The sequence below is a fragment of the Tubulanus polymorphus genome, chromosome 8 (genome assembly GCF_964204645.1).
Source record: "Tubulanus polymorphus chromosome 8, tnTubPoly1.2, whole genome shotgun sequence".
Lineage (NCBI taxonomy): Eukaryota > Metazoa > Nemertea > Palaeonemertea > Tubulaniformes > Tubulanidae > Tubulanus > Tubulanus polymorphus.
Window position 1 is genome coordinate 11,313,133 of NC_134032.1, and position 25,403 is coordinate 11,338,535.

At 39.4% G+C, this 25,403-nt stretch overlaps 3 protein-coding genes across 4 annotated transcripts in view; 1 reads left to right on the plus strand and 2 right to left on the minus strand.

The window, feature by feature from the left end:
- Positions 1–1,936: 1,936 nt before the first annotated feature.
- On the minus strand, positions 1,937–9,664 carry LOC141909529 (transcription termination factor 3, mitochondrial-like). Its single transcript, XM_074799971.1, has 6 exons — positions 9,567–9,664; positions 6,748–7,823; positions 6,145–6,212; positions 5,935–6,025; positions 5,018–5,315; positions 1,937–2,115 (listed from the first exon to the last, which is right to left on the minus strand). Exons 2-5 carry the CDS (start codon positions 7,814–7,816, stop codon positions 5,038–5,040), a joined length of 1,506 nt encoding a protein of 501 aa, XP_074656072.1. The 5' UTR covers positions 7,817–7,823; positions 9,567–9,664; the 3' UTR covers positions 1,937–2,115; positions 5,018–5,037.
- A 193-nt stretch (positions 9,665–9,857) lies between these two features.
- Positions 9,858–14,160, plus strand: LOC141909548 (ATPase inhibitor mai-2, mitochondrial-like). Of its 2 annotated transcripts, none has more exons than XM_074799996.1 (6): positions 9,858–9,926; positions 10,156–10,222; positions 10,347–10,372; positions 10,667–10,730; positions 11,200–11,280; positions 13,265–14,160. In XM_074799996.1, the coding sequence occupies exons 1-6, from the start codon at positions 9,871–9,873 to the stop codon at positions 13,331–13,333; spliced, it is 363 nt and encodes a 120-aa protein (XP_074656097.1). In that variant the 5' UTR covers positions 9,858–9,870; the 3' UTR covers positions 13,334–14,160. The 2 variants fall into 2 exon arrangements, with proteins under 2 accessions (XP_074656097.1, XP_074656096.1); XM_074799995.1 differs by lacking the exon at positions 11,200–11,280 and adding an exon at positions 12,184–12,264.
- A 2,769-nt stretch (positions 14,161–16,929) lies between these two features.
- Positions 16,930–25,403, minus strand: part of LOC141909532 (clavesin-2-like) — a 38,013-nt gene continuing 29,539 nt past the window's right edge. Inside the window, exons 3-6 of the mRNA XM_074799974.1 lie at positions 22,267–22,697; positions 20,098–20,208; positions 19,835–20,022; positions 16,930–19,268 (exon numbers count right to left, since the gene is read on the minus strand). Coding sequence (XP_074656075.1) covers positions 19,157–19,268; positions 19,835–20,022; positions 20,098–20,208; positions 22,267–22,697 — 842 coding nt within the window. The 3' untranslated portion in view covers positions 16,930–19,156. The remainder of the gene's footprint in view (positions 19,269–19,834; positions 20,023–20,097; positions 20,209–22,266; positions 22,698–25,403) is intronic.

Genomic DNA, 25,403 nt, shown 5'->3' on the forward strand with positions numbered 1-25,403 from the left:
CTGGCAATTGCCCTGTACAGTCATCACCAAACTTGTATGTTGTCAACCGTTCTGTGCATGAATCACCATACTGGGGTTTGTATAGGCCAAGGGGTCATCACCCTAGGTATCGCTTGTTATCAGCTGTAAAATTCGTCACCTACTGAGAATCTATTTTATTCATGGAAATTCTCTTAGTTGTATATTACTAAGCATTCAGCGCCGCGCATCAATACATTCCCCGATTTACTCAGTAACTTTACACATTGCAGCCATACTGCCGAAAATGAGATATGAAACCGCCAACTATTGATTAGCGGCGTTATTGCAAAAATTGATGAATTTAATAAAAAATATATTGGCTCTTTTCAATTGCCACTTTTACAACGATGAACAAATACAATTTCGTATATAAACCATCGATTTTGATGCCTTTTCGTAGCATCACTACAGAGCTTCACAGACGTGTTCATCATCTAAGCTCGTTGTTGGACGATACGACTTAAGGTAAGTTTGTGCCTACGAAATATTTATTATGGCGTAAGAATTTCTAGTTTTTAGGTTTCTTTGTACTGCGTAAAAACCGTTACAATAATGTTTATATACATTGATACTATAGTATGCGTTATTTAAGGGGTTATGCACAAGTCGATGTGCACCACGTCATCAATATAAGCTTTTCAGAACAACATTTACAATTGTGAATTTCGGCGTTTATTTCGTAACCAAGTATATACATTTCATAATGACTAGATACATCCCACAATGATTCAGGCAAAGATGAAAAATTCTTGATTAGAAGAATATATATTTTGAGCAACGTTTCGGCTAAATACTATTAGCCATCATCTCGAACGTAATGAGAAACAAAATTGAAGACCACAGTGAAATTTCTACAAGATTGCCTTCACGAAAAGGTGATTCCTCGATCTATGAACTGTATCAGGAGATTCGATTCGAACTCACCCTTTCCGTCAGAAGCAAGTTCTCATCTTAAATCAGCTATCAGAAAGCTAAAGACGATTGCGATTATCAATTCTACATTTCATAACTCTTATTTTATTTTTGATAAATTCTAATAAATATTTCTTAGAGGATGTGAACTACGTCCTCAATATATCGGGTCAAGACTGGTTCAAAATCCAAAATAACTTTATTTCATTGATCCTTGATATTATTTGATTTACTATACTATTTATTGTCGACAATATTGAGCAATATATGTGTTATTTTACAAGGCGTCAATAAACTTTCAAGTTTGTTTTTTTAATTTCAGTAATCATGAAAGGTTTCACGTTTACCCTGCTGTTCGTGACTTTGGCTATATTTGTGGCGGTGATTGATAGTCTATCACCCAATACCACTACTGTTACTGTTCCACCTACAACTGCTCCACCTGCCACCACTCTACCTTACCCTACCACTACCCCAATAATAGGAGACACTTATGAATTTTTGTATCCAAATACACCCTCTACCACTACTCCCCCTCCACATTACACCACTCCTCCACCAACACCTACCACTACCCCAATGGTAGGAGACTCTTATCAATTTTTGTATCCAAATACACCCTTGGAAGAAGATAAGTTTAACACCACAGCTCCGCCTGCCGTATTCGTAACCGGCGCCACTGATGTGAGCAGTTCAAGCTCAAGTAGTAGTTCTGAAAGCTCGGAAAGTAGTTCGAGTAGTTCGAGCAGTTCCGAAGAGGATTCCGTCGACGAGGAACCTGCTGTTATGTCGATGGTCGCTCAGAATAGAGGTAATTTCAGACGTTTTTCTTAATAGAGCTTTCATTTGCCTTTACCCGTTTAGAGTGATCAACGTCAATTGTATTATTGACAAAAAAGGAGATCACCTTGAACGAGCGTCTGTTCATCTTTAGGGAGTCTGTTCATCTTTAGGGAGTCTGTTTATCCTAATCTTTGTTCATATTTCCAGAGTAGACAAGCGCATCATGACTGCGACAGACAACTGGTAAAAAATTATCCAATCTACGGGCAGAATCTTCCCTTCGGAATATTGTGTTCCTGATCCTGGTCAATAAAATCTAAGCATTGATTATATCTCAGCTGTATATGTACGTCTTCGTTTTTAAATCTCCGCTGCGACGTTCCAATTTCCACAGCATTCCTGAAAACAGAGGCGACATCTTTACTTAGATTTGATGGTGAGGATGTACATGTACAAGTTTACGGTTTTTCAAACCGTTGTACCAAACCGAAACTTATCTGATCGTTTAAGTTTATTGTTTTTACACAAGAAAATGTCTTTCTAGCGATTGGAGTTGGTTCAAAAGGAATAAGTCCGGTATTTGAGATTTAGGTGATTTATCTGCTTGTCATATAGTTTAAAGAAGTCTCTTGCGCAATCTTCTCGTTTTTGAGAGCAGTTCTAGCATCGTTTGGAAAAGGTGAAGAGAAATCACTTAAATCTCAAATACCGGACCTATACGCGAAAATACACTAAGTTGAGGCCTGAAAAAATAATGACCCCCTTCTAACGTCTCGCGCGACCTTAATAGTAGCCCTAGGGTCGTGAAACCTCTCAGGGACCTAGGAGAGTGTCTAATCTAAGTCTACAGAGCCTAAAAAGGGACCCTAGACCCTCGGTTGTGGAATGAGAAACTTATATTCCTTTTGGAACCAACTTCAATCGCTACTAAACTTAGCTGCATCTCAATTGAACCGATGGGGATTCGAACTTCCGCGATCAACCAGACGAGACCGAACTGAGCGAGTGTTTCATAATAGGAGGTGCTACAGCATATCTTTCAGTCAATCGACGGGTTTTATTCTGAATAGGCCAGGCAATATGATATTGAGATCATAACTCTCGGGGAAAGATTATGTACATATATTAATGTACATAGGATTAGGCAGCCAGATATCAACATTTTGGACACGCTATAATACTTTCTTCCCATGAAGTTGGTCAAAATACCGAGAGCTTTAGGGTGCAGGGATCAAAAAGAGGTACTTTCCCAGAGGTTTGCTTATTTATCATGATTTGGCATTAGAAAATTTCTAGATTTAGTGTCGTATTTGTGGGATCGTGCATTTTTCGAGAATAATACGAGAGTGGGATTAGGCAATGGGGTACCCGCAAAACCAGCTATCCCGTTAGATGGCGTGACGAACAGTAGGCCGCTTGTTGCCAAAATTAATTCATTTTCAATGAAGTTTGAATTGGATTTTTAGATTCCTGAATCCATATACTATCACTGGACTCACCAAATATGAAATACTTTCATTCTTCTGATCAGATATCGATATATTTTTCATAGATAATTGATTCATTTAAGAGAAAAGTTCATTCAGATTTAATTGAAATGCACAAGGAAATCGACGTAGACGTATAACCAAGAATCAAGAATAACGTGTCATCACTCGTTTGTTTACGCCATTAATCATGGACGTATAACGAAAGACTTGTGAAGAAAAATGTATTTTTTCTTAGCTCTGCGCAGTCGCTGTTAGTTCAATTTGTCTCTTGGGACCCAGAAAAACAAAGATTAAATCGATCAGGATTTAAAACTTTTTGGTGAAAATTTGGCTTGGTTTCCAGATCTGTGTGTTTACGTTGACTCCGGATTCAGTTCCACAGTTGTGTGGGTTTTCACTTCACTGGGTTCGGTTCCAGTTGTAGACTCAGCTACACGGTAGGCCTACGATTAAGGTATTTCCTTCGATGTAAATTACATTAAAAAAATACATGATATAAGAAGGAGTATCCACAGAAAAGATATTCTCGTTTTTTTGCAGTTAATCCCGAATCCACATAATCTTAAAAGGGACGACTAGGGAACGGGCGATTTAGAAGGATAAATCGGGACTGGAATGCCTGAGAATACACTGAGAATAATTAAGAGCGGATATTACCAGAAAATTAATTTACATATGCAAATGAATTCGCGCCATGCGATACACGATGGCGCCACCAGCTGGTCGTTGTTACCGCATCTATAAGGGCATTTGTTTTTATCATTTGGGTCATTATCATCATCTTACTTGACCATCCAAGGTTAAATGGAATTTGATAAATTATCTTTAATCCATTGAGTAGTGATAATTTTCCATCGACTTACCGCAAAAACAAATTTGAATGTGTTCCACCATATAGGCCTAAAGGATAGCTCCGAGAATACCCAAATCAGGGTACTGCTGCTCTTTTAACCCTATTAATTAAATTCGACCGTTTGAAAGTATTGGTAAATTCTTGATTTCTCCCCAAAATAAACTTGAAATGTTTTAGTGTTAGAAATTCATCACTCATCTGTTCAGGACTTCGTTGTGTATTATAGTCTTCTTTAATTCAGAACTTTTAAAAATCTTTATCATCCAAACTAACTTTTTGACGACTGTATGAGCTTACACAAACTAGGGGTCCAGGGTCACCATGCCCACTTGGCAAGTGGTGTCAAATGCTCAACAGTAACAATCACCCCTTGAAACTCACCACAATCATGAAGCATGAGCTACAACTTTGCAATCGATTGTGGTAACAAAATATGTTAGGTATCAATATAATGTGGAAAAATTATTTTCCACGTACAAATGAGTACTGATGACCGCCAATTGCGTGATTATCGCCAGAATTGACATTTTTAGGCACAGAAAAGGTTACAGGACGGCCATCTTGAGTCCGATTGACCCAATTTTTCTTACGCTGATGGGCCCTTGGCGGATGCAAATACATCCGAAAGATCAAGATAATTTATCAAAGCGTCTTCAAAATTTCCATCGAAAACTAGAAATACGTGTAAAAAGTGCTGATTTTGGCGAACAACAATGGCTGCCAGTCGATGGCTGCCAGTCGACCATCTTAAATCTGACAGAGCCAGTTTTTGGGCTGAAGATGTGTCTACATGTACAGATACATGTGGAACCCAAATATCAAGACATTACATTGAAGTATCTTCAAAACTTCCCAAATAATTGGATTCCGTCTACGATGACGGTGACGGAAAAGTAAACGCAATAGAAAATAACAAATAATAACTTAAAAATAACAAATTCCTTTTTTAATGACTCACATTTTATTCACGAACGCATTTCAGGTAGATTTCATGAATGTATTGAATTCTTTAAGCGGCACTTTCGCGATGTCGCGACAAAACGTGACGTCGTCCGTGCCGACGAGTTGTTTCAACGTGACGTAATTCGCTAATTTTGGGTCGTATTGATTCTTGCGTATTTGTTTCAGAAATTGGTGGCGTTGTTTGACGACGAATTCGCGCGTGCGTAAAATGTTCGGCCATTGTACGATACGTTCGAACGGTATTTCCATATCGCACGTTAGATATTCACCTCGCGATATCAGCTTGTAGCGATCTGTGAGAAAATAAATAATACAAAATCAACATTTAGAATGAAGGAATCAGCTGAACATTGGGACTGTTACGTTTCTCGACACTTCATTGCTATGGACCTCCTGCAGATTTGCTGTTGTCCCTTGAGGTGTTGGAATGCACCTCATACATTACGAACATTTGTTTGTATAAAACCTATGCAGTCGGTCAACGAGTCATGCCCTAGCCAGCCAGTCAGTCAGACAAGCTAGCCATCCAGCCAGTCAGTCAGACAAGCTAGCCAGCCAGTCAGGCCAGTCACTGGATGTTAGCTGTGCTACTAGCCTAATAAATATGTGCAGATGTAGATATATGGAGAATTCATCTTGTTGTCCAGTCATTTGGTTTGGTGCCGTTGGTCTGATGTCTCGGGATATCTCTGTCCCAGCCATCCTTGGGGACCATTCATTTATGAAGTACCCGGTATGCACAAAATTGAATTTTTCAACCCCCCATCAACATGTACGCAAAATTGGCCATTTTTTATATACATTAAGCATTACAGTTGGCAACTGTAATAATGCGTACGTATAAATGAATGACCCCTTTTTTTACTCAATTTTCTGCCACTGTTGGCACCGATGTCTTGTCGCTATACTTACTAGTCAAATAAACTTTAGGTTGGGCTAACAAAATTTGTTTCATGTCCATATCGGAAAACTGTAAAAACTCTTTCAAAGCCAATTGAGCTTGCTGAAATGACAAAAATAAATCCTGGTTAATCTGTGATCATTCAGAAATGAGGAAGAAATCAAATGTCCATGTCCAACTCATCCCGATTAAGCTTGAGGACTGATAGCTGTTCAACTGACCTCAATTGTAATTTTAGGAAAGGTGACAATTTTCGGTAACCGGGTGACGACATCTCTGACTTCATCTCCTAAAATTAGAGAAATTTATTACAATTACTTTTCAGGGCTTTTATTAGATATGGGTATATCCCATGTCTACATAGCACAGGGTTTGTAGCAGTCAGGCCGAGGCATAAGTCAGCAATATTTCGTGAATCCAAAAATCCAGCAGCCAGTTCCCAGCATTGTTCTAAATCAACAGCCATTGAGTGAAAGAATGCATCTACAAAAAGCATCTACAGTCGACGCCGATATACCACCCACATTGGTGCCCAATGAGAGGTATAGAGAGTATGGCGGTATATCAGGGGTGTTTCACTATGTATTTGTATCGAGATGTACATCGAGAAAACCTGGTGGCAGGCGGGGATGGCGGTATAGAGAGTATGGTGGTACACTGGGGGTGTTTTACTATGTATTTATATCGACATGTTCATTGAGAAAACCTGGTAGGTGGGGGTGGCGGTAAATGGGAGGGCTGTATATCGGGGGTTGACTGTATTGCAATTTCAGTTTTTTCAGTGAACATCCAACAGAGGGCGCTCATCACCGATAAGGACGTACCCGTTAAACGAAACTGTGTTTGTAAATACCCCAAACGTTCGTCGATCTTAAAAGTCGTCGTCGTCAAATAAAACGGCGCTTTATGAACGATGCGCCCGATCGCGTCGGCGTCGAATCGCTTCGATTCCAAATAGTTTACGCGAATCTGCAAATCGTCCAACGATTCTTTAAACACATACGGATTCTTCGTGATGAACTCGCCGACGGCGTCGCGCGGCACGCCGATACGGTGCAAGAACTGCAAAATCGGTTTCACGTCTCGTTCAAAATCCAAGCGCACGATCATCTCGGCGATATCCGACGATTTCTTCGTTTCCAATCGCGATAAATCGACGCCCATTTCGACGAAATTTCGAAGCGTCGGCGATTCATTGACGTACGCGGCGAGATTCCCAGCCGGTTTCGGCGCCGGTCGTTTCGCGACGTCGCGCTCGACGAGGGAACGCGCGATCCGACGCGTGCGTTTGACGACCTCGCGTTTCACGGCGTCGTCGCCGGGGACGTCTGAAACGTCGAGTATTTTACCGGGGAAAACATTTTTCAATTTCGATTCTTCGGAATCTAAATCGTTTCTATCGCGGACTGACAAATTTTCAGCGCGATTTCGAAGTTCCGTGAACTCTGACTTTTCTAATCCCGATCCAAAATCGCTTGTGACGTTCTGCGATTGTAAAATCGAGTCTTGCATTCCAATTCCAACTTGATTCTTATCGGAATTCAAATCCGTTTTCGAATCATCAACAGATTTTTCGCTAAACTCAGAGAAATTTTTCGCTTGAATTTCACCGCGATCCTCTTCGAGTTGAGAACCTCCTGAATGGATGGGAATGTTATACTTATCGAACGGGTCGAAATCTTTCAGTTTCTGGAGTCTTCGCGATTCGAGCGCTCGGTTTTTAAAGTATTGCTCGTCCGAGGAAAGCTTTTTTACTCCGACACCCTCACTCCGATTTCCGGATGATGAATTATCCGATGATGACGACGACGATGAACAATGTCTCGCCAGCCTCCATACCTGATATCGGTTGCAACCGACGGTTGTTACTGTTCGATGACCAAGCCGGTACATCTTCACCCTGAAATTCAAAACAAAAACAAAAATGAAGAGTTTTTAACCCTTAGTTAGTTACCGTTGGTGGCAGGCTTGTAAAATCTGATGGGTTTGTACCAATGAAGATTTTGATAAACAAGGACAATAAATACCGATACCTTTAAAAAAGTTGAAAAGGCCGAGGGACATTCCTGACAGGATCGTTGCCCATCCAGCAGATTAATATTAATTTGGAATATATCGAACTGTTTCGGTCAGTGTCTCTTTTAGCATTCATATTTTATTGCCGTGTCTGTCCTATGTAATTTTGATATTATACGGATGCAATAAATTTTGAATTGAATTGGTCGCTAATTGGTACATAAAAAAATTTTTTCTATAAAACCCACAGGGACTTGTCACGATTGATAATGGATGAGACCAATGATGGGGGTACCAGTATCCCTGCAACTGTATAATAAAATAACAAGGGTGGCAACAAATTTTCAATCTGACAATGACTTCTCCACTTCAATCGACTGTAATTCCAAAAATCCTCAACCGATTCACATGAAATAAGCTTTAATACAACCTAGAAGACTTTCTGCTTCGAACGAGCCTACAACCACCACTCTCCGACAATTATCTCACAACGAAATCACCTTTTTTTGACGAGAGATAGCTCAAAATGGAGGTGTACCGATTCTATGGTGGACAGCAAAATGGTCGTTTTTTTCAATTCAAACGATGATTTCTATGTGAGATCTTAGAGATAACCCCAACAAACCATACATTTTTTAAAACTACGCGGTCATACCTGTACGCTTATCTCATTTATTTGTATAATCCACGCGATGGGTGAGCTCACAAGCTCAAAATTGAAAATGAGGACGAACACGGTGTTCAACTTGTCATCAACTGGGCGGCCATTAATCACGTGATATCGTAGTAACGGGCTAAATATTTCACGCGCATTGATTGGCTTAGAGATTTCGAAAAACATTACAAAATTTATTAAAAGTTCTGTTAATTAATAAAATATCCGTATTATGAAAATATAGTGCAACATTCGTCTGAGGGGTGGTATTATTAGCAAATATTTCCTTTTTTCAAGTCTACAGACGTAGACTTGTCGCGGTTCTATTAACATAGCCCGAACCTGCACGTCACGTGATTAATGGCCGCCAGCGCGATAGTGCGAGGTGACTTTTTCGTATATTTGTTCGATTTTGAGCTTGTGAGCTCACCCATCGCAAGGATTATACAAATAAATGAGATAAGCGTACAGGTATGATCGCATAGTTTTAAAAAATGTATGGTTTGTTGGGGTTATCTCTAAGATTTCACATAGAAATCATCGTTTGAAGTGAAAAATACGACCATTTTGCTGTCCACCATAGAATCGGTACACCTCCAATTTGAGCTATCTCTCGTCAAAAAACGGTGATTTCGTTGTGAGATAATTGTCCTAGAGTGGTGGTTAAAGGCTCGTTGGAAGCAGAAAGTCTTCTAGGTTGTATTAAAGCTTATTTCATGTGAATCGGTTGAGAATTTTTGGAATTACAGTCGATTGAAGTGTAGAAGTCATTGTCAGATTGAAAATTTGTTGCCACCCTCGTTTTTTATATTATACAGGGATAGTGGACCTGGTCATTGATGTTGGTTTTATTCATTCACTATCAATTGTGACAAGTCCCTGTGATAAAACCCACCACTAATTTTCATCTGTAACTCCATTGAGCAAAGCAATTTTCAATATAAATGATAAATAAATACAAGTAAGACCTACCTTGAAAATGCGGTTAACTGCCTTAATATCAGATTTTTAGCATCAAAAACGAACTTTTAAAGCGGCGAAATTGAAGTTTTCAGAATTGAGCGGCTCCACACATCTACTAAATTCAAAGATGGAATTTATTCGAAGTTCTTTTTCAGATAAAATCAAATTTTTTTTAAAGTACAGCAATCATATCATGTTATAGTTTTCAATCACATGAAAATTGATAACAATCATAACATTAACAATCGATGACTCTTGGCTGCGGTCACGGTTGATCGGATCCAAATCGGTGACCTTCAAAAAAGGAATAAAGATGGCGGAGTTGATGAGACGAGCTGCGTGTAGTTTAAACATTTCCAGAATTGTGAGGTAAATGCGAAATCAGTCGCGGCGAAGGAAACTGCAAAACATTTTGAACATTTCCATCCCTGTCTGTGGCAGGCTTTTAAACCCGAGCGTTTCAGACTGACCTCGGAATTCAACTTCGAAACTCGCATTTAGTCGTGCTAATTACCGAACCGAAACATCCGGGGTTTCTACTAATACTAACTAAAATAAATAAATGACTATTAAGGTGAGATTTCCTTATTTTTTTTAGCCATCACGTAAGACTGATGTCTTCTGGAGCTGGACAATCTGGTGACCTTGGTTCTGGAGCAGGAAAGGTACAGTTTTCTTACAGTTTTCTTACTTATGATTCTAGACTTTACATACAATTCTTAGTTTTACTTTGATTACCTCACTGACACTTTTTCATTTATTTATGAATCTTTTCTTCTCCAATTTTAGGGAGGTGGCAAAGGTGGAAGCATTAGGTAAGCTTTAGATAACCCTATCGTGCTGCTACAATTCCAGTCATTTACCCAACCTATTCCTACATTTTCATCCTATTCCTACCTAAACTCGCCAATTTGCCCATCCACTGTATTTCTGATTCCTACTACGAAATATGTAAGTAATCATATCAATATTAGTCAACACAATGATGGTCCTAACTACAATGACTTAAGTGAATGAACCCTTTGTTACCTTTTACATATTAAATTCCTGTCTAAATACTGAAGGATTCGGAGTTTAATTTAATTCTTTTTTGGTCTGATATTTTTCAGAGATGCTGGTGGTTCCTTCGGACGCAAGGGAGCTGCGCAGGAAGAAGAATACTTTAGAAAACAGGTAAATATTTGATCAACTTTTAAGACCCGGTTCATGTTCGGTCTAGTCGATCAAAATGAATTCAATATCTTAAGGCTGATTTCAGAATGTTTCTGGTCTTCTGGGTCCGATTTCATTAACAAGTCTAAGCGTAGAACGGTTAAGTTGTTGACTTTATTGAAAACTTCTAATTTTAAAATATAGCAAATCAAAAATTTGACTACTAATTTTTTGTGAAACTGGGCCCTGGTATCAACCATTTAAGTGAATTTTGACTCAGTTTCTCGCGTATTTGTAGTTTAAGTTTAGTTCACTTTGAAACTGAAAACTGAGTCAAAAACCAACTTTTTTCGAAACAAATTCCTGCATTTTTTCGCATTCAATATCTTAAAATTTATTACAGATATTCCGTAAACCGCATGTTGAAATTTTCAGAGATATTTTCAGCTCGCGTCGTAAAAATTTCGGCTGGATGTTTATTCTATTTCAGCATATGCAACAATTGAAGGCTTTGAAAGAGTCTTTGCAAGAGGAAATCAGTTTTCACGAGGGGCATATCAAACATCATAAGGTCGACTGTGCTTGTCGCTAATGACGCTCGCACGCGCATGTGCTATATAGTCTCATTTATGTCCCCCTCTAAAAGCTAGGGCTCGATTTTGGCAGTATTTCAGAGAATACTAAGATTTTTTTTATACTTTCCATCAGGATACCTTTTATATTAGTATTTTCTTGATAAGCAATAAAATCAAAGGTAATATGGGATAACAACTAACAATTGTGGATCTGGTATCCCTCGGAAGATACTCTCTAGAACTGTGGTATAAATCGAGCCTTAACTGAGATTTCGTAATATCTTTCTTATAGTCTCCCTCGACGCATTTGTATCATCGGCGTGTTTTCTTTATTTCTTTTTCTTGTCGCAAGGAAAAATTTGGAAAAATAATTCTCATCGGCCAGGTCGGACTGAAGTGACAATTACGAGGCGTTTGATAGAAGAAAGAAATGATGGCCTTAGAAATGTACATAGAATGAATTGGTTTGATGGTGATTGTCTAAGGCACTTGGAAATGAGAATTATTTTCGCTGATTTTTCAAATTGAGTCCGTTTCCACTTTCCTGATGATCGTCATTGGTTTGAGCTCAGACAAAATCGTGTCAACTTAAATCGATTGGACTGTGGAATCGGGCAGCGAGCTTTTTGTAAACTATGCATGATTCAGAACTCAGTTCAACAGTTGTGAGTTAGATATTTGTAGTTAGATACAATAGATTATTGCCTCGGATTATTGGATGGCTCGGACAAGATGTCGAAAGATTTTATTCTACATTCTCGCCTGACAACTAACTGTTGAACTGGGTTCAGCTGCTTTTTGAGTAGTCGAAAACATATTTATCCATTCGTTTATCCATTTTCTTCTCTTTTCTCTTCATCTCTCGTTTTGTTTTCGCTTGCGACTAAAACAATCCGTAGCAATCGAAACAACTGAAAGATTTGAAAGATCATTTAGAAGAAGAGGTGGGACACCACGAAAAGGAGATTAAACGCCATAAGGTATTGATTAAATCTCGTTGAAAAAAGCTGAATTTGCAAGTCGAATTCTCTTGATTTGACGCTGATTCGCCGTACGCTATTCGGCATGATCCCGGTTCATCAGACGTGAGTAGATACTGCATCCCCTCTGGAGCTCCGGACTATTTCTCCAGTAGAACATTTCGGATCATTTGGGACCAAATCAATCCACTTGATGTGAAATCCAGATTGCATATTATTATCATTTTATTATGAGTATTTATAAATAGATAGATAAACAATATCTGGATTAAACTGCTCGTATTTTGACATTCGAGGTAACTGTGACTGAAGAATTTTGAAAATATCTGGTCGTTAAGTTTGATGCTAGACTAACAACTGAAAGCAGAATCCATTTCATAAAGCATGCATGTAAGATAAGCATTATGTGCATTGTACAGGGAAAGTGGGAAATTCTTTATGAAAAAAATCTAGTGCTTTTCTTGCTTTATAATATACAAATATATTTGTTCTATACTCATCACACTTATTGATATGTATCCTATGCGTGTACATGTATATGTTTATCCGCCTAGCTGCACCTTTCTCTTAGTAATTACTTCCTAAATTAAATCTCACACTTTGAAATACGAGTCAGTCAATGTCAGGGTTCATAGCGGTCCTGGAATGTTTTAAAATGGGAATGGTTGATTCCATGGTCTTGAGTATCATCGAAATGGGCTTCAAAAGAATCTTTAAAAATTGTCATAATGGTCCTTGAATGGCATCAGTCATTAGTTATCATCTGCCGATCCATGATACAAGTTCACTGTTTACAGCTCTTAAAATCTACTGATTATAAGAATGCTTTGAAAGTGTAGTAGATTTCAGGATTCCTGGCTTAAGCATGGCGATGTTATGTATGTCCTGGAATCGGAGTCCGAAAAGTCATTAAAAGTCATTGAGACACTATGAACCCTGGCTTTGATAATGTATATCGAAATCCTAACATTTTTCAAAACGTTTCAAAATCTTATTTCAGGAATCAATCGAGCGTCATAAGAAGCGAATGCTGAAAATTAGCCGCGAAGAGAAGCCCAAAGACGATTAACAACGCCGGCGCCCTCTATCAATAGACTAGAAACTAACCGGCGACTTATGTATCCATTCTAACGTCAACGTTTCGGAGAAGAAACTTTTTGTGCGAATCATAATTTTTTGTCTTATTTCTGAGTTAGAACTAATTACTATAGGTGGTTCCTATTAATTAAACAGATCGATTATCATTATTATTACTATTATATTAAAATAAGCTTATGTAGAAAAGTTTGTTGTTTTTGGTGTCGCGTTTGGCAGTTTGAAGTTTGATGAATTAGTTTGAATATATCCTTTCACTTGAATGCAACTGTCAAATGTACGTCAAAATCAGAGGTGTTGTCTTTTGTGTGGTGTTTTTAGAGTAAACAAATTAAATGTGCTACCAGGTTACTTGCCTAAACTTGTAAAAAAAACGTAATTCAGACCAGTTTTAAGTTAAAATTTGCCTCAGGGGTTAACTCAGTTAATTGATGGTCGAGTCAACTTCAATGTTCAGTTGCTCGAAGGTTGGTTCAAGTTAACTAGTGGATAACTGACTGTAAAGTGATTATTAAAACTGTATTATCACCATGTGATTGTTAACTTCAACCCAGCTCTTGAGCATCAGTTCCCTTGGCCGGGTTTTATAGACCAATCGTACGAACTTGAACCTGGAGTGATGAATTGAGGAACGGATGGGTCAAGTGAATACTGCTGGTCTATCAATCCAGTCCTTGGTTTAAGTTAAAACTGGTCTCTGTATAGAGTGGTAAATTTACGATGATTAGAATTAAACATGATGTCTATGTTAATTGAAACTGGTTGAAATGGAATAAATTAAAATCACATGTTTTCACAATATTTAATGGTTCTGTTTTGATTTTCGCATTCAAGAGGATTTCGTCTGCCAATGGTTTGACCCCAGGAGGCCCAGATTCATTCGGTTAAACACCCGAGGAATAACTCAACAACTATCAACACGGGCTCCCATTTACACTTCATTATAATGTTTAACGCCCGAATCAGTATTTACAAGCCGAACCCCGATATTTTCTAATAGATTTGATATATTATACAGTTTTCTATGAGCTAGGTAGCAGGACCATACAGTCCCCTAGCGTGATTTATGAGAATCGCTGCGCCTCGATGTCGAATAAACTCTGACTTTTTGGTGCTGGCTTTGCAATTGTTGTCTTCGTTGCCATGGCAACGATACAGTCCCCCAGCGTGATTTATGAGAACCCCTGTGCCTCGATGTCGAATCAACTCTAGTTGGTGCCGGTTTTTTGCAATCGTTGGCTTCGTTGCCATAGCAACGATGTTTGTATATGGACAAGACGATACAACCCTGTTACCATGGCAATGGAACTTACCAACTCATGGAACTGACCCAATGGGGGATTGTTGAAAGATTTTTGACGAAATGAAGAATATTGTCCATATTAACTGATACAACATCAAATTTTTATGAAATGATAATTGAATCATCAGAAATTGACTAAAACCACGGTAGCCTTATGTATAAGTCAATATCTATCTTTCTTCTATAAATTTACTTTCAAGACAAATGATTTCTCTACTGACAAAAGAATTTCTTGATTATCTCGAATCGTATTGAATCGCCGAAATAATCAAAGAATACGCGTGTATGTTGCAACCAACATAAGCCGCGATCTCGCACGGAGACGATTTGTTCCGGGCCAAATTGGCATGGATCAGGCTCGAGCCAAATTTGGCCCGTGCCTAATAAGAGAGCGTGTTCGCACGTAAACCACTCACTCGATACTAAACAATGCTTAAACAAAGCGAAGTGGGCCATTTCTGGAACCAGTTGCAATTACAACGAAATCATTGTCTCGTGCTAAAATTTGGCTAGTGCCTAGTCCGACGTTTTTTCGTCGGGCCAAACAGCCTCGGGCCCATTTGGTACCCGTGTGAATAGTTATGAACATTTGACGCGGGCCCAACATGCTCGTGTGATCGCGGCTAATGTCCATCTATAAAAATCGTTGCTATGGCAATGAAGACAACAATTGTAAAGCTGACACTTACACTTTTCTGATCCTCGAGTTTCCATAGGTACCAAAAAAACGTTGGTGCCCAGGGACCTTATTCACTAAACGCCATGATGCAACGCAATTCATTAATTTTTCCCGCAAATCCTTTTCTGGGGCCATACTTGGAATCATTGATGTTAGTTAAGTGATCCTATTCACCAACAATATATTTGCTCTATGGTGGGCTGACTCATCGTTATATCATCTATACGAAATCATTTTATATCGATAGAAAACTTTTAAGAATGAATTATAGATACTAATGTAGGAAGATGTTGACGCAAATATCATTATAATCACAGTGAATTGATAAAATAATTCTCTATAAATGATATAACAATGGAGTCCACTCACCATAGGGCAAAAATATTGGTGAATTAGGGTCAGTATAACTAACAACGAAGTTGGCCCCAGAAAGTAGGGAACCGGTCTATAAAATCGCACCTTGAAAAAATATCAATTATTGATACATTGATCGATGACATGAATAGGAATGCTTACAATATTTGCAGTGACAGGACCATCTTTTCAGATGAAATCAATTACTTGAAAAATCTGTTTAAATCCAATGCGCGTTTCCTATTCATGTCATCGATCAATGTATCAATAGATTTTTGAAATCGAAACAGAACTCCGAACCTAGATATCAATTATTTACGTAATTCAATTTCAAAAAGCCACAAAAGTGTTATTTGCGTGGAAAATGAAAGTTTAGGGTGCCCCTTAGTTCACGGCAGATTTGCGGGAAGAATTGACGGATTTGCGAGGAAAACATTTGCGCGGTTTTAGCGAATACGGAGATTTTCGCAAATTTGGAGTTACGGGGGATTTGCGACAAAAATCGCGTTGCGTGGCGTTAGTGAATAAGGTATAACAAGAGGTGCGCACTTAAAAGACCGGACTGCTTGTCTTTTTTGGTAAAATCTTTATGAAAGTGACGAGATATCCGCATCAATTCACCATGGTATTCATACAGATTCTATACCATAGATTCTAATAGTCTGGTTCGGTATTTAGCCTGGGACACCCCTGTTTACCCTCAAATACCAACCAGTCCACCCGGAATAAGTATCAATTGGCTGGGTTCGAACCTGGGTCACTCGTATCCATCCTAAATTCACAATATACTGCAGTTCCTGATTTCTGGTAGATGGCGCATGTGTGTAAGGCTCAGTGTACATGAATTCGTACAACTAATTTGTAAAAACTGTTAGTTCAGGGAAATTCCAATAGATGGCGACCATGAATTTATCGTTAAGTCAGCCTAATCATTTAGTCATCAAAATAATTAAGCATTCGGTCAGTTAGAGATTTAATCAAATTGCGATATGCCTGGAACGTCAGACTGCAATATCCACCAAGACTCAGTAGACTGGGTACAAATTGCAGTGGACACACTAGCTTATTTACTATTCATAGGGTTCAGCATCTCCTAGACTAGGTTCGAACCTGGGACACATCCTCCTCATGAAAAAAAATGAACTCCGAACGTTTATTGATTACGCAATGCATCTTTTATTGACAAAAAACTGAGCATTTTATACAACAAGGAAAAAATAAATTAATATCTTTCTATACAATAAAGGCATTAAATCTATAGACCTTTCCAGAAAAAACATGGCTATCCCCATTAATTCCATAGCAATAAGTGATGTAATAGCGTATCTTTCCGATACCAATCTGCAATCTATTCAATTGAAAATATCTCCGGTGAAGTCCTGAAAACATTTGAAGCCTAGACGACAAAAAATTGGAAGAACGATGATAAGGTATTGAAGTCTTGGGGCCTAGAACCCAGGCTGCAGATTGATACAGGTGTAGAGGTAGCCATCTCTTCTTTGAAAGGTGCCTATAACTGTGTTGTGAGCAAAAATGGCAGCAATGGACAATAAATACTATAACAAAACAAGAATAAAATCTGAAAAGCAAAAAGCCAAAAACAACTTCATCATAACATTTTAAAATATTTACTAAGCTCGGTTTATGGACTTAGATTGAGTCTTAAAATCAAATTGTAAGCCTATTACTTTTACTGGTAACTTTGAAGCTACTCCCTGGTGAAGGTTATTCATATTCACAACAAATGAATAACTCCAGGGGTAGTTTCTTTACAAGTTGTTAAAATATCAGCTTTCTTATTGTTAATGTAACAAACCAAAAGAAATAACTGCTTAGCTTTGTAAAACCAGGTCCGGCATGCCATGGTTTTAGGGTTCAAATTGCAAAGCTCAATCAAAATCGTAACCGATATATACTGGAAATGATGACAGCGATGATGAGATGAGAGAGTGGTGAAAATGAAGATGACATGACAACAATATTTCTATAAAAAGATTCTTAGGCACAAATGTCTACACATATAATAGGTTAAACCAGATAGGCGAGGTATACAGGGTGATCCTATGGACCCCGGAGGATTTGGACCACATTTAGAATTTTTACTGGGTCCCAGTTCCAGTAACATAACTGTGAAAAGTTCCAAATCATACGACTTGTAAATTGTAGATTGAAGACTGAAATGGGGTTAGACTGGTCTTAATTTGTTAGTTTGGTTTAGGAACTAAAATGAGCTTAGACTGTTCTCGAATAAGTTTGGATTTATAACCACAATGACGATCCTTCATCAAATCGTTTACTGGGCAACTGACCTCGGGAAAAAAGACCCCATTTTAGGCGAGACCACTTCGCGTCTGTAGTTCAACCAGACGACTTAATAATACACGCACAATACAATACAAACATATTATATCAATTAATCACTAATTAATAATCCATTTAATCATTAATATATAATCAATCAATTATCAACTGACGATCAATTGATTATTAATTCGGCAGTTACTGGTATTTTTTGAATATTACAAATACAACATCGTGGTTTCATATCATGGTAAAAAATTCTGCCCTAGCCAAACGCGCAATCGCTGGGTACGTATATTAAGTTACATGATATTTGAGTTTAGCCAGCAAACCTACAAATTGTATCTATTTACATCGATAATCATTGCGTATGCAATCACCAAACAGGCCTTGTTTAAACCGACTTTAATGAGTTCCCGACTCATTAAAGGGCAATAAACGCACCGTCGTGTTCATTCCAGGCACTTGACAATGTTCCGTCTGCCCAAATATCTGCGTTCATTCAAACTACATGTATTACAAAACGTTTTTCGGCTAGGACCAAACTCACACTACCTCAATTAAACCAGACGGCGTGCTGATAGTAGGACTACGTTGATCAAATTCATTAATTGAATTCAAAAAAATTCTGGATACATTCTAAATTGAATCAGATATCGATGTCCTACTGCACACTAGCGACACCTGGTGGATTCATACCGCAGTAGTTTATGTCCTACCGCACACTATGGTGACGCCTCAAAAATTAAAACTTGCAAAATACTGGCACAGGAATCACCGTGTTTGCATATTTCTTCGCTTAATTTACAAATCTGAAACAAACTCAGAATCCTTTCGTTTAAAAACATTCTTCCACCCTTTTTTTTCAGACGCGCGACAAAAATGCATTTTCTGCTAAATACTTGTTTATAAATATTTATTGACTAGAAATGTTCGCCGGGCTTGGTTTTAACGACTGGATATCCGAGTCGAGATGAATTCATCACCTGACCCCAGGGCGATGTCTACCTGAATAACGCGAGGCCACGGCAATAACTGACATTGTTAGCTCTAACAACGATGTACATAACCCAGTCTATAAAACCACAGCTCCTAAAACGTTGCTTGTTACTCTCAAGATGTTGGTGATTGTTCGAAGAAAACACCTCCGTTCTCTGATTTCAGTCCATGAGGAAAAACTCTTCATCGAGTTGAACTGTTCGTTTTTCTTCCACGGTCGGTTTAGAGCACGATTCACTGGTATAACTGTCGATTGGAAATGTTTCTGATTTTCTAGAATTAGAAAAAATAAAACGGATTAAAAACGATAATATCTTTCGCGAGCGAAATCCTAATCCAGACATAGATATGTACTAGGGAAGAGACAAGGATTTGATGCGAGACTGGATCAAAAGCTAGGATCAAAAGCTACCACACCTGCTAGATCCTCACTTGCCACAAGTTGAATTCTCTATTGCCACAGTAATTGATGTCCTACTGTACATTAGCACACCTGGTGGATCCTCACTTGCCACAAGTGGAATCCTCCATTACTGCAGTACCTGGTAGTTCATGTCCAACTACACACTAGCACACCCGGTGGATCCTCACTCGCCACAAGTGGAATCCTCTAGTGCCACAGTAGCTGATACCCTACTGCACACTGGCACATCTTGAGGATCCGCACTTGCAACAAAGTGAAATATTGGAGCAAAAACCACTAATGCAAGAAGTTTTACTGGTACTGGGTTTCAATAAACTTCAACCTTACCTCGATCTCAGTTAATTCTACAATCAAAGTTTAGATATTGGTAGACAATATATATCACTGCTTTGGCAGGATTTTGGAGAATACTCACCTAAATTGCGCCGAGTGATCGGGCCAGTATATATGATTTTCACCATAGCTGAAGGTTTCGTCTCCAACTAGTTCTTTAGCCCATGATTCAGTGTTATAAGGCGGTGCCGAGCCCCCGAGCTCGGCGGGTAGCATATCTCGATGTAAACTGGAGTGCAACGTCGTTAGATTATTTCCGTGAAATAAAAACTGAAAAATAGTTGTTTTAAAAACATGTTTACATCGTATGAATGAGTTTTACACTGTCTGAACACGGGTAAATACCTTTTCTTTTGTTCTGTCTTTAAGAAATGGTCGGACAACTTTGAAGGCGGCTTCCACGTACCACGGTTGATTTACAAAATGTATCCCAGCAAAACGTGCTGGAAAACAATCCTGGAAAAAAAAATAGATGGTGAAAAAAATTAATCCCGCAACTGCAATGAAAATAAACTCACATGACTGGGGAACTGGGAACAAAGTCAAATTTAACCCACACAACTGTCGAACTGGGCACAGAGACAAAGTAAACCCATACAGCTGTGGAACTGGGTCCAGAGACAAATCAAACCCATACAACTGTGGAACTTGGTCCAGAGACAAATCAAACCCATACAACTGTGGAACTTGGTCCAGAGACAAATCAAACCCATACAACTGTGAAACTGTGTCCAGAGACAAAGTAAACCCATACAACTGTGGAACTGGATCCAGAGACAAAGTTAACCCATACAACTGTGGAACTGGGTCCAGAGACAAAGTAAACCTACACAGCTGTGGAACTGGGTCCAGAGACAAATTAAACCCATACAACTGTGGAACTGGGTCCAGAGACAAATTATACCCATAAAACTGTGAATTGACCCTACTGTGGAACTTGGTACATAGTCAAATTAAAACCCACATAACTGTGGCATTGGGTCCAGAGACAAATTAAAGCCACGCGACTGTGGAACTGGATCCAGATATGAATAAAATCTATGAACACGTACGTTCACAACAATGATTACCTTGCCATCACAATTCACAGACTGATCAAACATTTCATTAAAGTTGCAGCCAGTGAATAGCGTGCGTTTATGGTATTTATGCCGAACCCTTCATTAATCAAACTTATTACAGCAAACGAAGTGGTGTAATTAAAGTTTGCTTAACGAGGTTCAGACTAGGGTTAGGTTTGATTCGGTTAATAATAGTTCGGAATACAAATATTTGAAATCTCGATAGTCGTGAATGACTTTTAAGAGGGTGTGAGAGAGAAGTCTGAAGGATGCTTCACAGATATCCGATATTTCAAAGTGCTCTCACGATAATAGTTACATTGTTTCTCATAAATATCGTAGCGTATGAAGTCCTTAAAAAAGAGTTTTAAATAATCTAGAGACAATGATCTAGAGTTTCGAGTAGCCAGTAAACCGGAGTTTGAAATTATCAGGGACCGATATTCTAAAGTTCTTTCGGCTAAATCTCGAGTTTATATATCATGACATTTCACTCAAAACCGAGTAAAAAAATGTGACCCCAGGGGCCGGTTGCCCAGCCAGGGCTTAGATTTAGGACCAGTCTAAGACCATCTTATTTGTATAGCTAAACATAAGGCCAGTCTTAAGATTCAATAAAGACCGCTTTGGACTTACGTCCTGACTGTGCAACTACAGCCCGGTTCCTCAAATCTGAGATGGCTGGAACATTTGAAATGAACTACAGGATCCAGTTCCACAGTTGTGAGTTAAGATTTGATTCAGAGTTAAAACAGTGAAATTGAACTAATTTCAACTCAGAGTTACCGTAACTTTAACTTACAACAGTGGAACTGAATCCAGTAGAATTGCCTATTTTGGTTGACTAGGGACGGACAGCCCAGATTTCTTCGAATTAAGTAAAATCGGTCCGAATTACAAAATATATTTACACGGTTCCAGGTTAACCCTTTCAGTGCGTCTACACTGCAGTGCGGTGTATGAATCAGTGATGGATTTGCTAGTACACCGCGCTGCGGTGTATTGTTTTAATTAGTAATTACTTATTATCTCTATTGAAAGATGGCAGCACCTGTCAAACATAGTGAAATACTAATAACTAACGATACACCGCGCCAGGGTGTAAATGCACTATAGTGGTATTCCCGTTATTCAACACACTAGGGTGGAATTTTTCAGAATTTTCAAATTATCTTCAGCACTATTGGGTATTAATAAGCCAGCACTGAAAGGGTTAAATGGACCGAATATTTCATCCGAAAATCTGAATAAGGCGAGTTCTACAGCTATTTCATTTCAAACCAACTACCAAGGGCCGGTTGCATAGTCACGGCTAAGACTTATGACTGGTCATAGATCAACTTAGTTCTATAGCTAATCTAACAACTTAAGACTAGTCTTAAGATTCAAGTCCAATTTTGGACTTAAGCCACAACTGTGCAACTGGCCCCGGGAGCCAACCGTTCAACCTTACCTGTAAACCTTCGATCATCAATTTGAGCAATCGAGGATGGATCCACGTGGATTGTTTAAAAGTAAATCCGCTCCAGTCGACGATGATCACGAATCCGTTCACTTGCGTCTCCTCGTCCTCGATCAGTTTTTCTAACGTTAACAAAATCGCTCGGTAAATCGCCGCCAGTCCATAGTGGCAGTTGTCCCAGTGCGCCGCGTACAGTATCAGGATTTTCCGGCCGTAGTGATCGGTCTGAGGTAAAACGCCGGGAAAACCGTCGAACAGCGCCGACTTGATGCCCGGCTCCGACGCGTGGAACTTGCGAAACAGGTTCCGGTTCGTCTGGCGGTATTCAAAGTACCGCGCGTACAGTTTGAACGTCTCGAACGCGTCGAATTTTCGCGCGCGCAAAAAACGCACCAAGAACGCATCGTCCGTGCGCAGGAAATCTGAAAAAATATCGAAAATCGGAATCATAATTCTTTCATTTGGATGAAATATTTTACAAGATTTCAAATTGTAAATAGGTTTACGGTAATAAATTCGGAGGCACAAAACCCGAAAATGGGTATTTCGGTGAAAAGTGACTTTCGAATCAATTCAATTTCTTCCTAAATTCAGTTTATGTTACATTTTGTTCAGAGATTTGTAGGTTTTAAGGCTCTCACACCCTGTAACAATGAAGTGACATTGAAATTACGCACACCCAACAGGAATAGAACCTGTATACGTAGAAATCAAGCGCACTTAGCACTAGAAGAATAGGACTAGCCCACTTGGTTGTACAGCTTGTCCTATATACGTAACAACCCCTCTCCCTCCCTGACTCACTCCTCTCCTTTTCTACCTCTCTCCTTTCTTTCCCCTATTACATGTCTCTGGTCCTCTCACCCGCTAACTGGACCCCTATTTCCGCTGACCGCCTTGCTATGGACCCTGTTCTCTTCCCACTGGCAATATCGCCGTCTTTTTTTACAGCTCTCCCTATCCCACTCCCTAACTCTCCTGTCTCAGTAACTGGCTCTCATTCCCCCTCTCTCTCCTATCCCATCTATCCTCCACTCCGCGCTATCTCAACCATCTGTTTTATGACGTTGAGAGGCCATTGATTTTCTCGGTTGTCGTCGTCTGCCTGATGAGAAATTCAGGTAATGATGGAACTGATGAGATCTGAGTGCAAATATCCAACGAGTGCAACAGCCATCATAAACTGTACTAACGCTCGCGCACCGGCGGTGGTACAGGCATTTACTAACTATAAATACCGCAAAAAACAACCCCGAAAATACCTTATACGACCCACTTAATAAACCTAGACAATAAACGTATTCCCAACAGCTCACTATCCCAAAATCAGTGACAGAGTTTCTTTCTGCGGTCCATACGAGCTCAACTCCTGCAATTGATAGTTTGAATCCTGAAAGTGACAGAGTTTCTCTCTGCGGTCCTTTACTGAACTGAACGCCTGACAATTGTTAGTTTGAGTCTCAGAGAACAGCCTAAAAAACGATAGTGACCAAGCGCGACTTTCTGCAGTTTTATGATCCTCCCAACTCTCTACTATCCTCGCTTGCCAGGTTTTGATTTTGAAAATTTGCTCTATAAATACCACACATCTGATTGGCTAGATATATGGACTGGTTTGCGCTGAGCGGGAACCTGTCTACCCATGAAATCGTGGGCGATGAAATAGACTAATGAAGTGTTTGAGGCCGGGGTTTGTGTTGGCGTAAGCATCAGCGGGCGGCAATCAAACGCTGACAAGCGAGGATGCTCTCCACCAAGTTCTACCAGGTTAGCTGCCACGAGGCTAGCGAGGGCTTCTATAGCAAATGCACCAACTGAGGAATATTGAGTTCGAATATCCAATAATTCGATTGCCCTTCCATTTTTTTTTGTTTCGAATCGTGTCGGTTTCCGGACAAACGACTTCTCCCGAGAATATTTGAAATCCCATCCTTTACCGACAGCAGACTCCGCAATCAGCGGCGGTTCTTTTCAAATCATCGCTACTCGAAACTATTATCTCTTTTTTAACCTTTTTACCGATGACATTTCGGTAATGAAATGATATTTCCCGGTGGGGGATTCTGAAGCCAGCTGAGACCTCGTTGCTATTAACTAATAGACTACAAATAATTCGAAACGCTTTATATGGATGATAATAGGTACATATTAGGATTAGGAAAGCACTTCGATGAACTGATTGTTAAGCCAAGCCTGATAAGTACCAGACATTGCAAGTGCATTTAAGTACACCCAGTTGATTTGCGTCACTATTTCATCCTATGTAGTTCATATTCAGTCAATAGCAAATTCAACTCTTTCAAGATTTGCTTCATAGATTTGGGCCAAGCTTAACGAAGCACTTATGCATCCCCCTATCACCATACTTCCAATTTGTGATCGCCCTGAGCCTCACAATATGTTCAGGGCTTTACCGAAGAGAATTTTTTTCGAAAAATGAACTTCAAACACCGGTCACTAGATATCTTATTCGCACACTATCGAGAAGAAACTGGGATGGGATGTTCAAACAAAATAATGATATGTCTCATAGATGGTGCATTTTTATGGTTATGCATCATCGCCAAAATCTATTAAAGCGACTATACACTTTTCAGAGAAAGTCTCTCGCGAAATGCTTCGAATTAAATGATAAATTAGAGTTTAAGTATTTCTGTATGAAACGCTCGCCGCTCACAGTATCCAGTAATACCCCGGATAGCTATTACTGGAGGTTACTGACATACATCATTAGACACGTCTCTCTACATCTCCAGAGACAGTCATTAGACCGCAGTAAAAATACTTCGCGCTTTTATTTTTACATGCTATGAATTGACGATACGCGGCAAATGATTGGTTTTTGACGCAGGTCCCGTCCGATGCGAGACTCCGGTCCGACGCGAGATTGACCTTAGCAAGCGGTTATTACCCGGGTCAGGGCCCCTATTTTAGTCTTAGCTCATCCTCCCGATGGCATCGCTACACTCAGCCATGGCACAAAACCCTGTCACACTAGACTAGGCCGGGGTTTGTGTTGGCGTAAGCATCAGCGGGCGGCAATCAAACGCTGACAAGCGAGGATGCTCTCTACCAAGTTCTACCAGGTTAGCTGCCACGAGGCTAGCGAGGGCTTCTATAGCAAATGC

What these genes read in the sequence shown, in the direction of transcription:
- LOC141909529 (XM_074799971.1), bottom strand. Translation starts at nt 7,816, where the DNA reads ATGTACCGGCTTGGTCATCGAACAGTAACAACCGTCGGTTGCAACCGA. An exon ending in TTCCTAAAATTACAATTGAG is followed by an intron (nt 6,026 to 6,144) that starts GTCAGTTGAACA and finishes TTGTCATTTCAG; the next exon opens with CAAGCTCAATTGGCTTTGAA. An exon ending in ACCTAAAGTTTATTTGACTA is followed by an intron (nt 5,316 to 5,934) that starts GTAAGTATAGCG and finishes ATTTTCTCACAG; the next exon opens with ATCGCTACAAGCTGATATCG.
- LOC141909548 (XM_074799996.1), top strand. Translation starts at nt 9,871, where the DNA reads ATGGCGGAGTTGATGAGACGAGCTGCGTGTAGTTTAAACATTTCCAGA. An exon ending in GGCAAAGGTGGAAGCATTAG is followed by an intron (nt 10,373 to 10,666) that starts GTAAGCTTTAGA and finishes GATATTTTTCAG; the next exon opens with AGATGCTGGTGGTTCCTTCG. An exon ending in GGCATATCAAACATCATAAG is followed by an intron (nt 11,281 to 13,264) that starts GTCGACTGTGCT and finishes ATCTTATTTCAG; the next exon opens with GAATCAATCGAGCGTCATAA.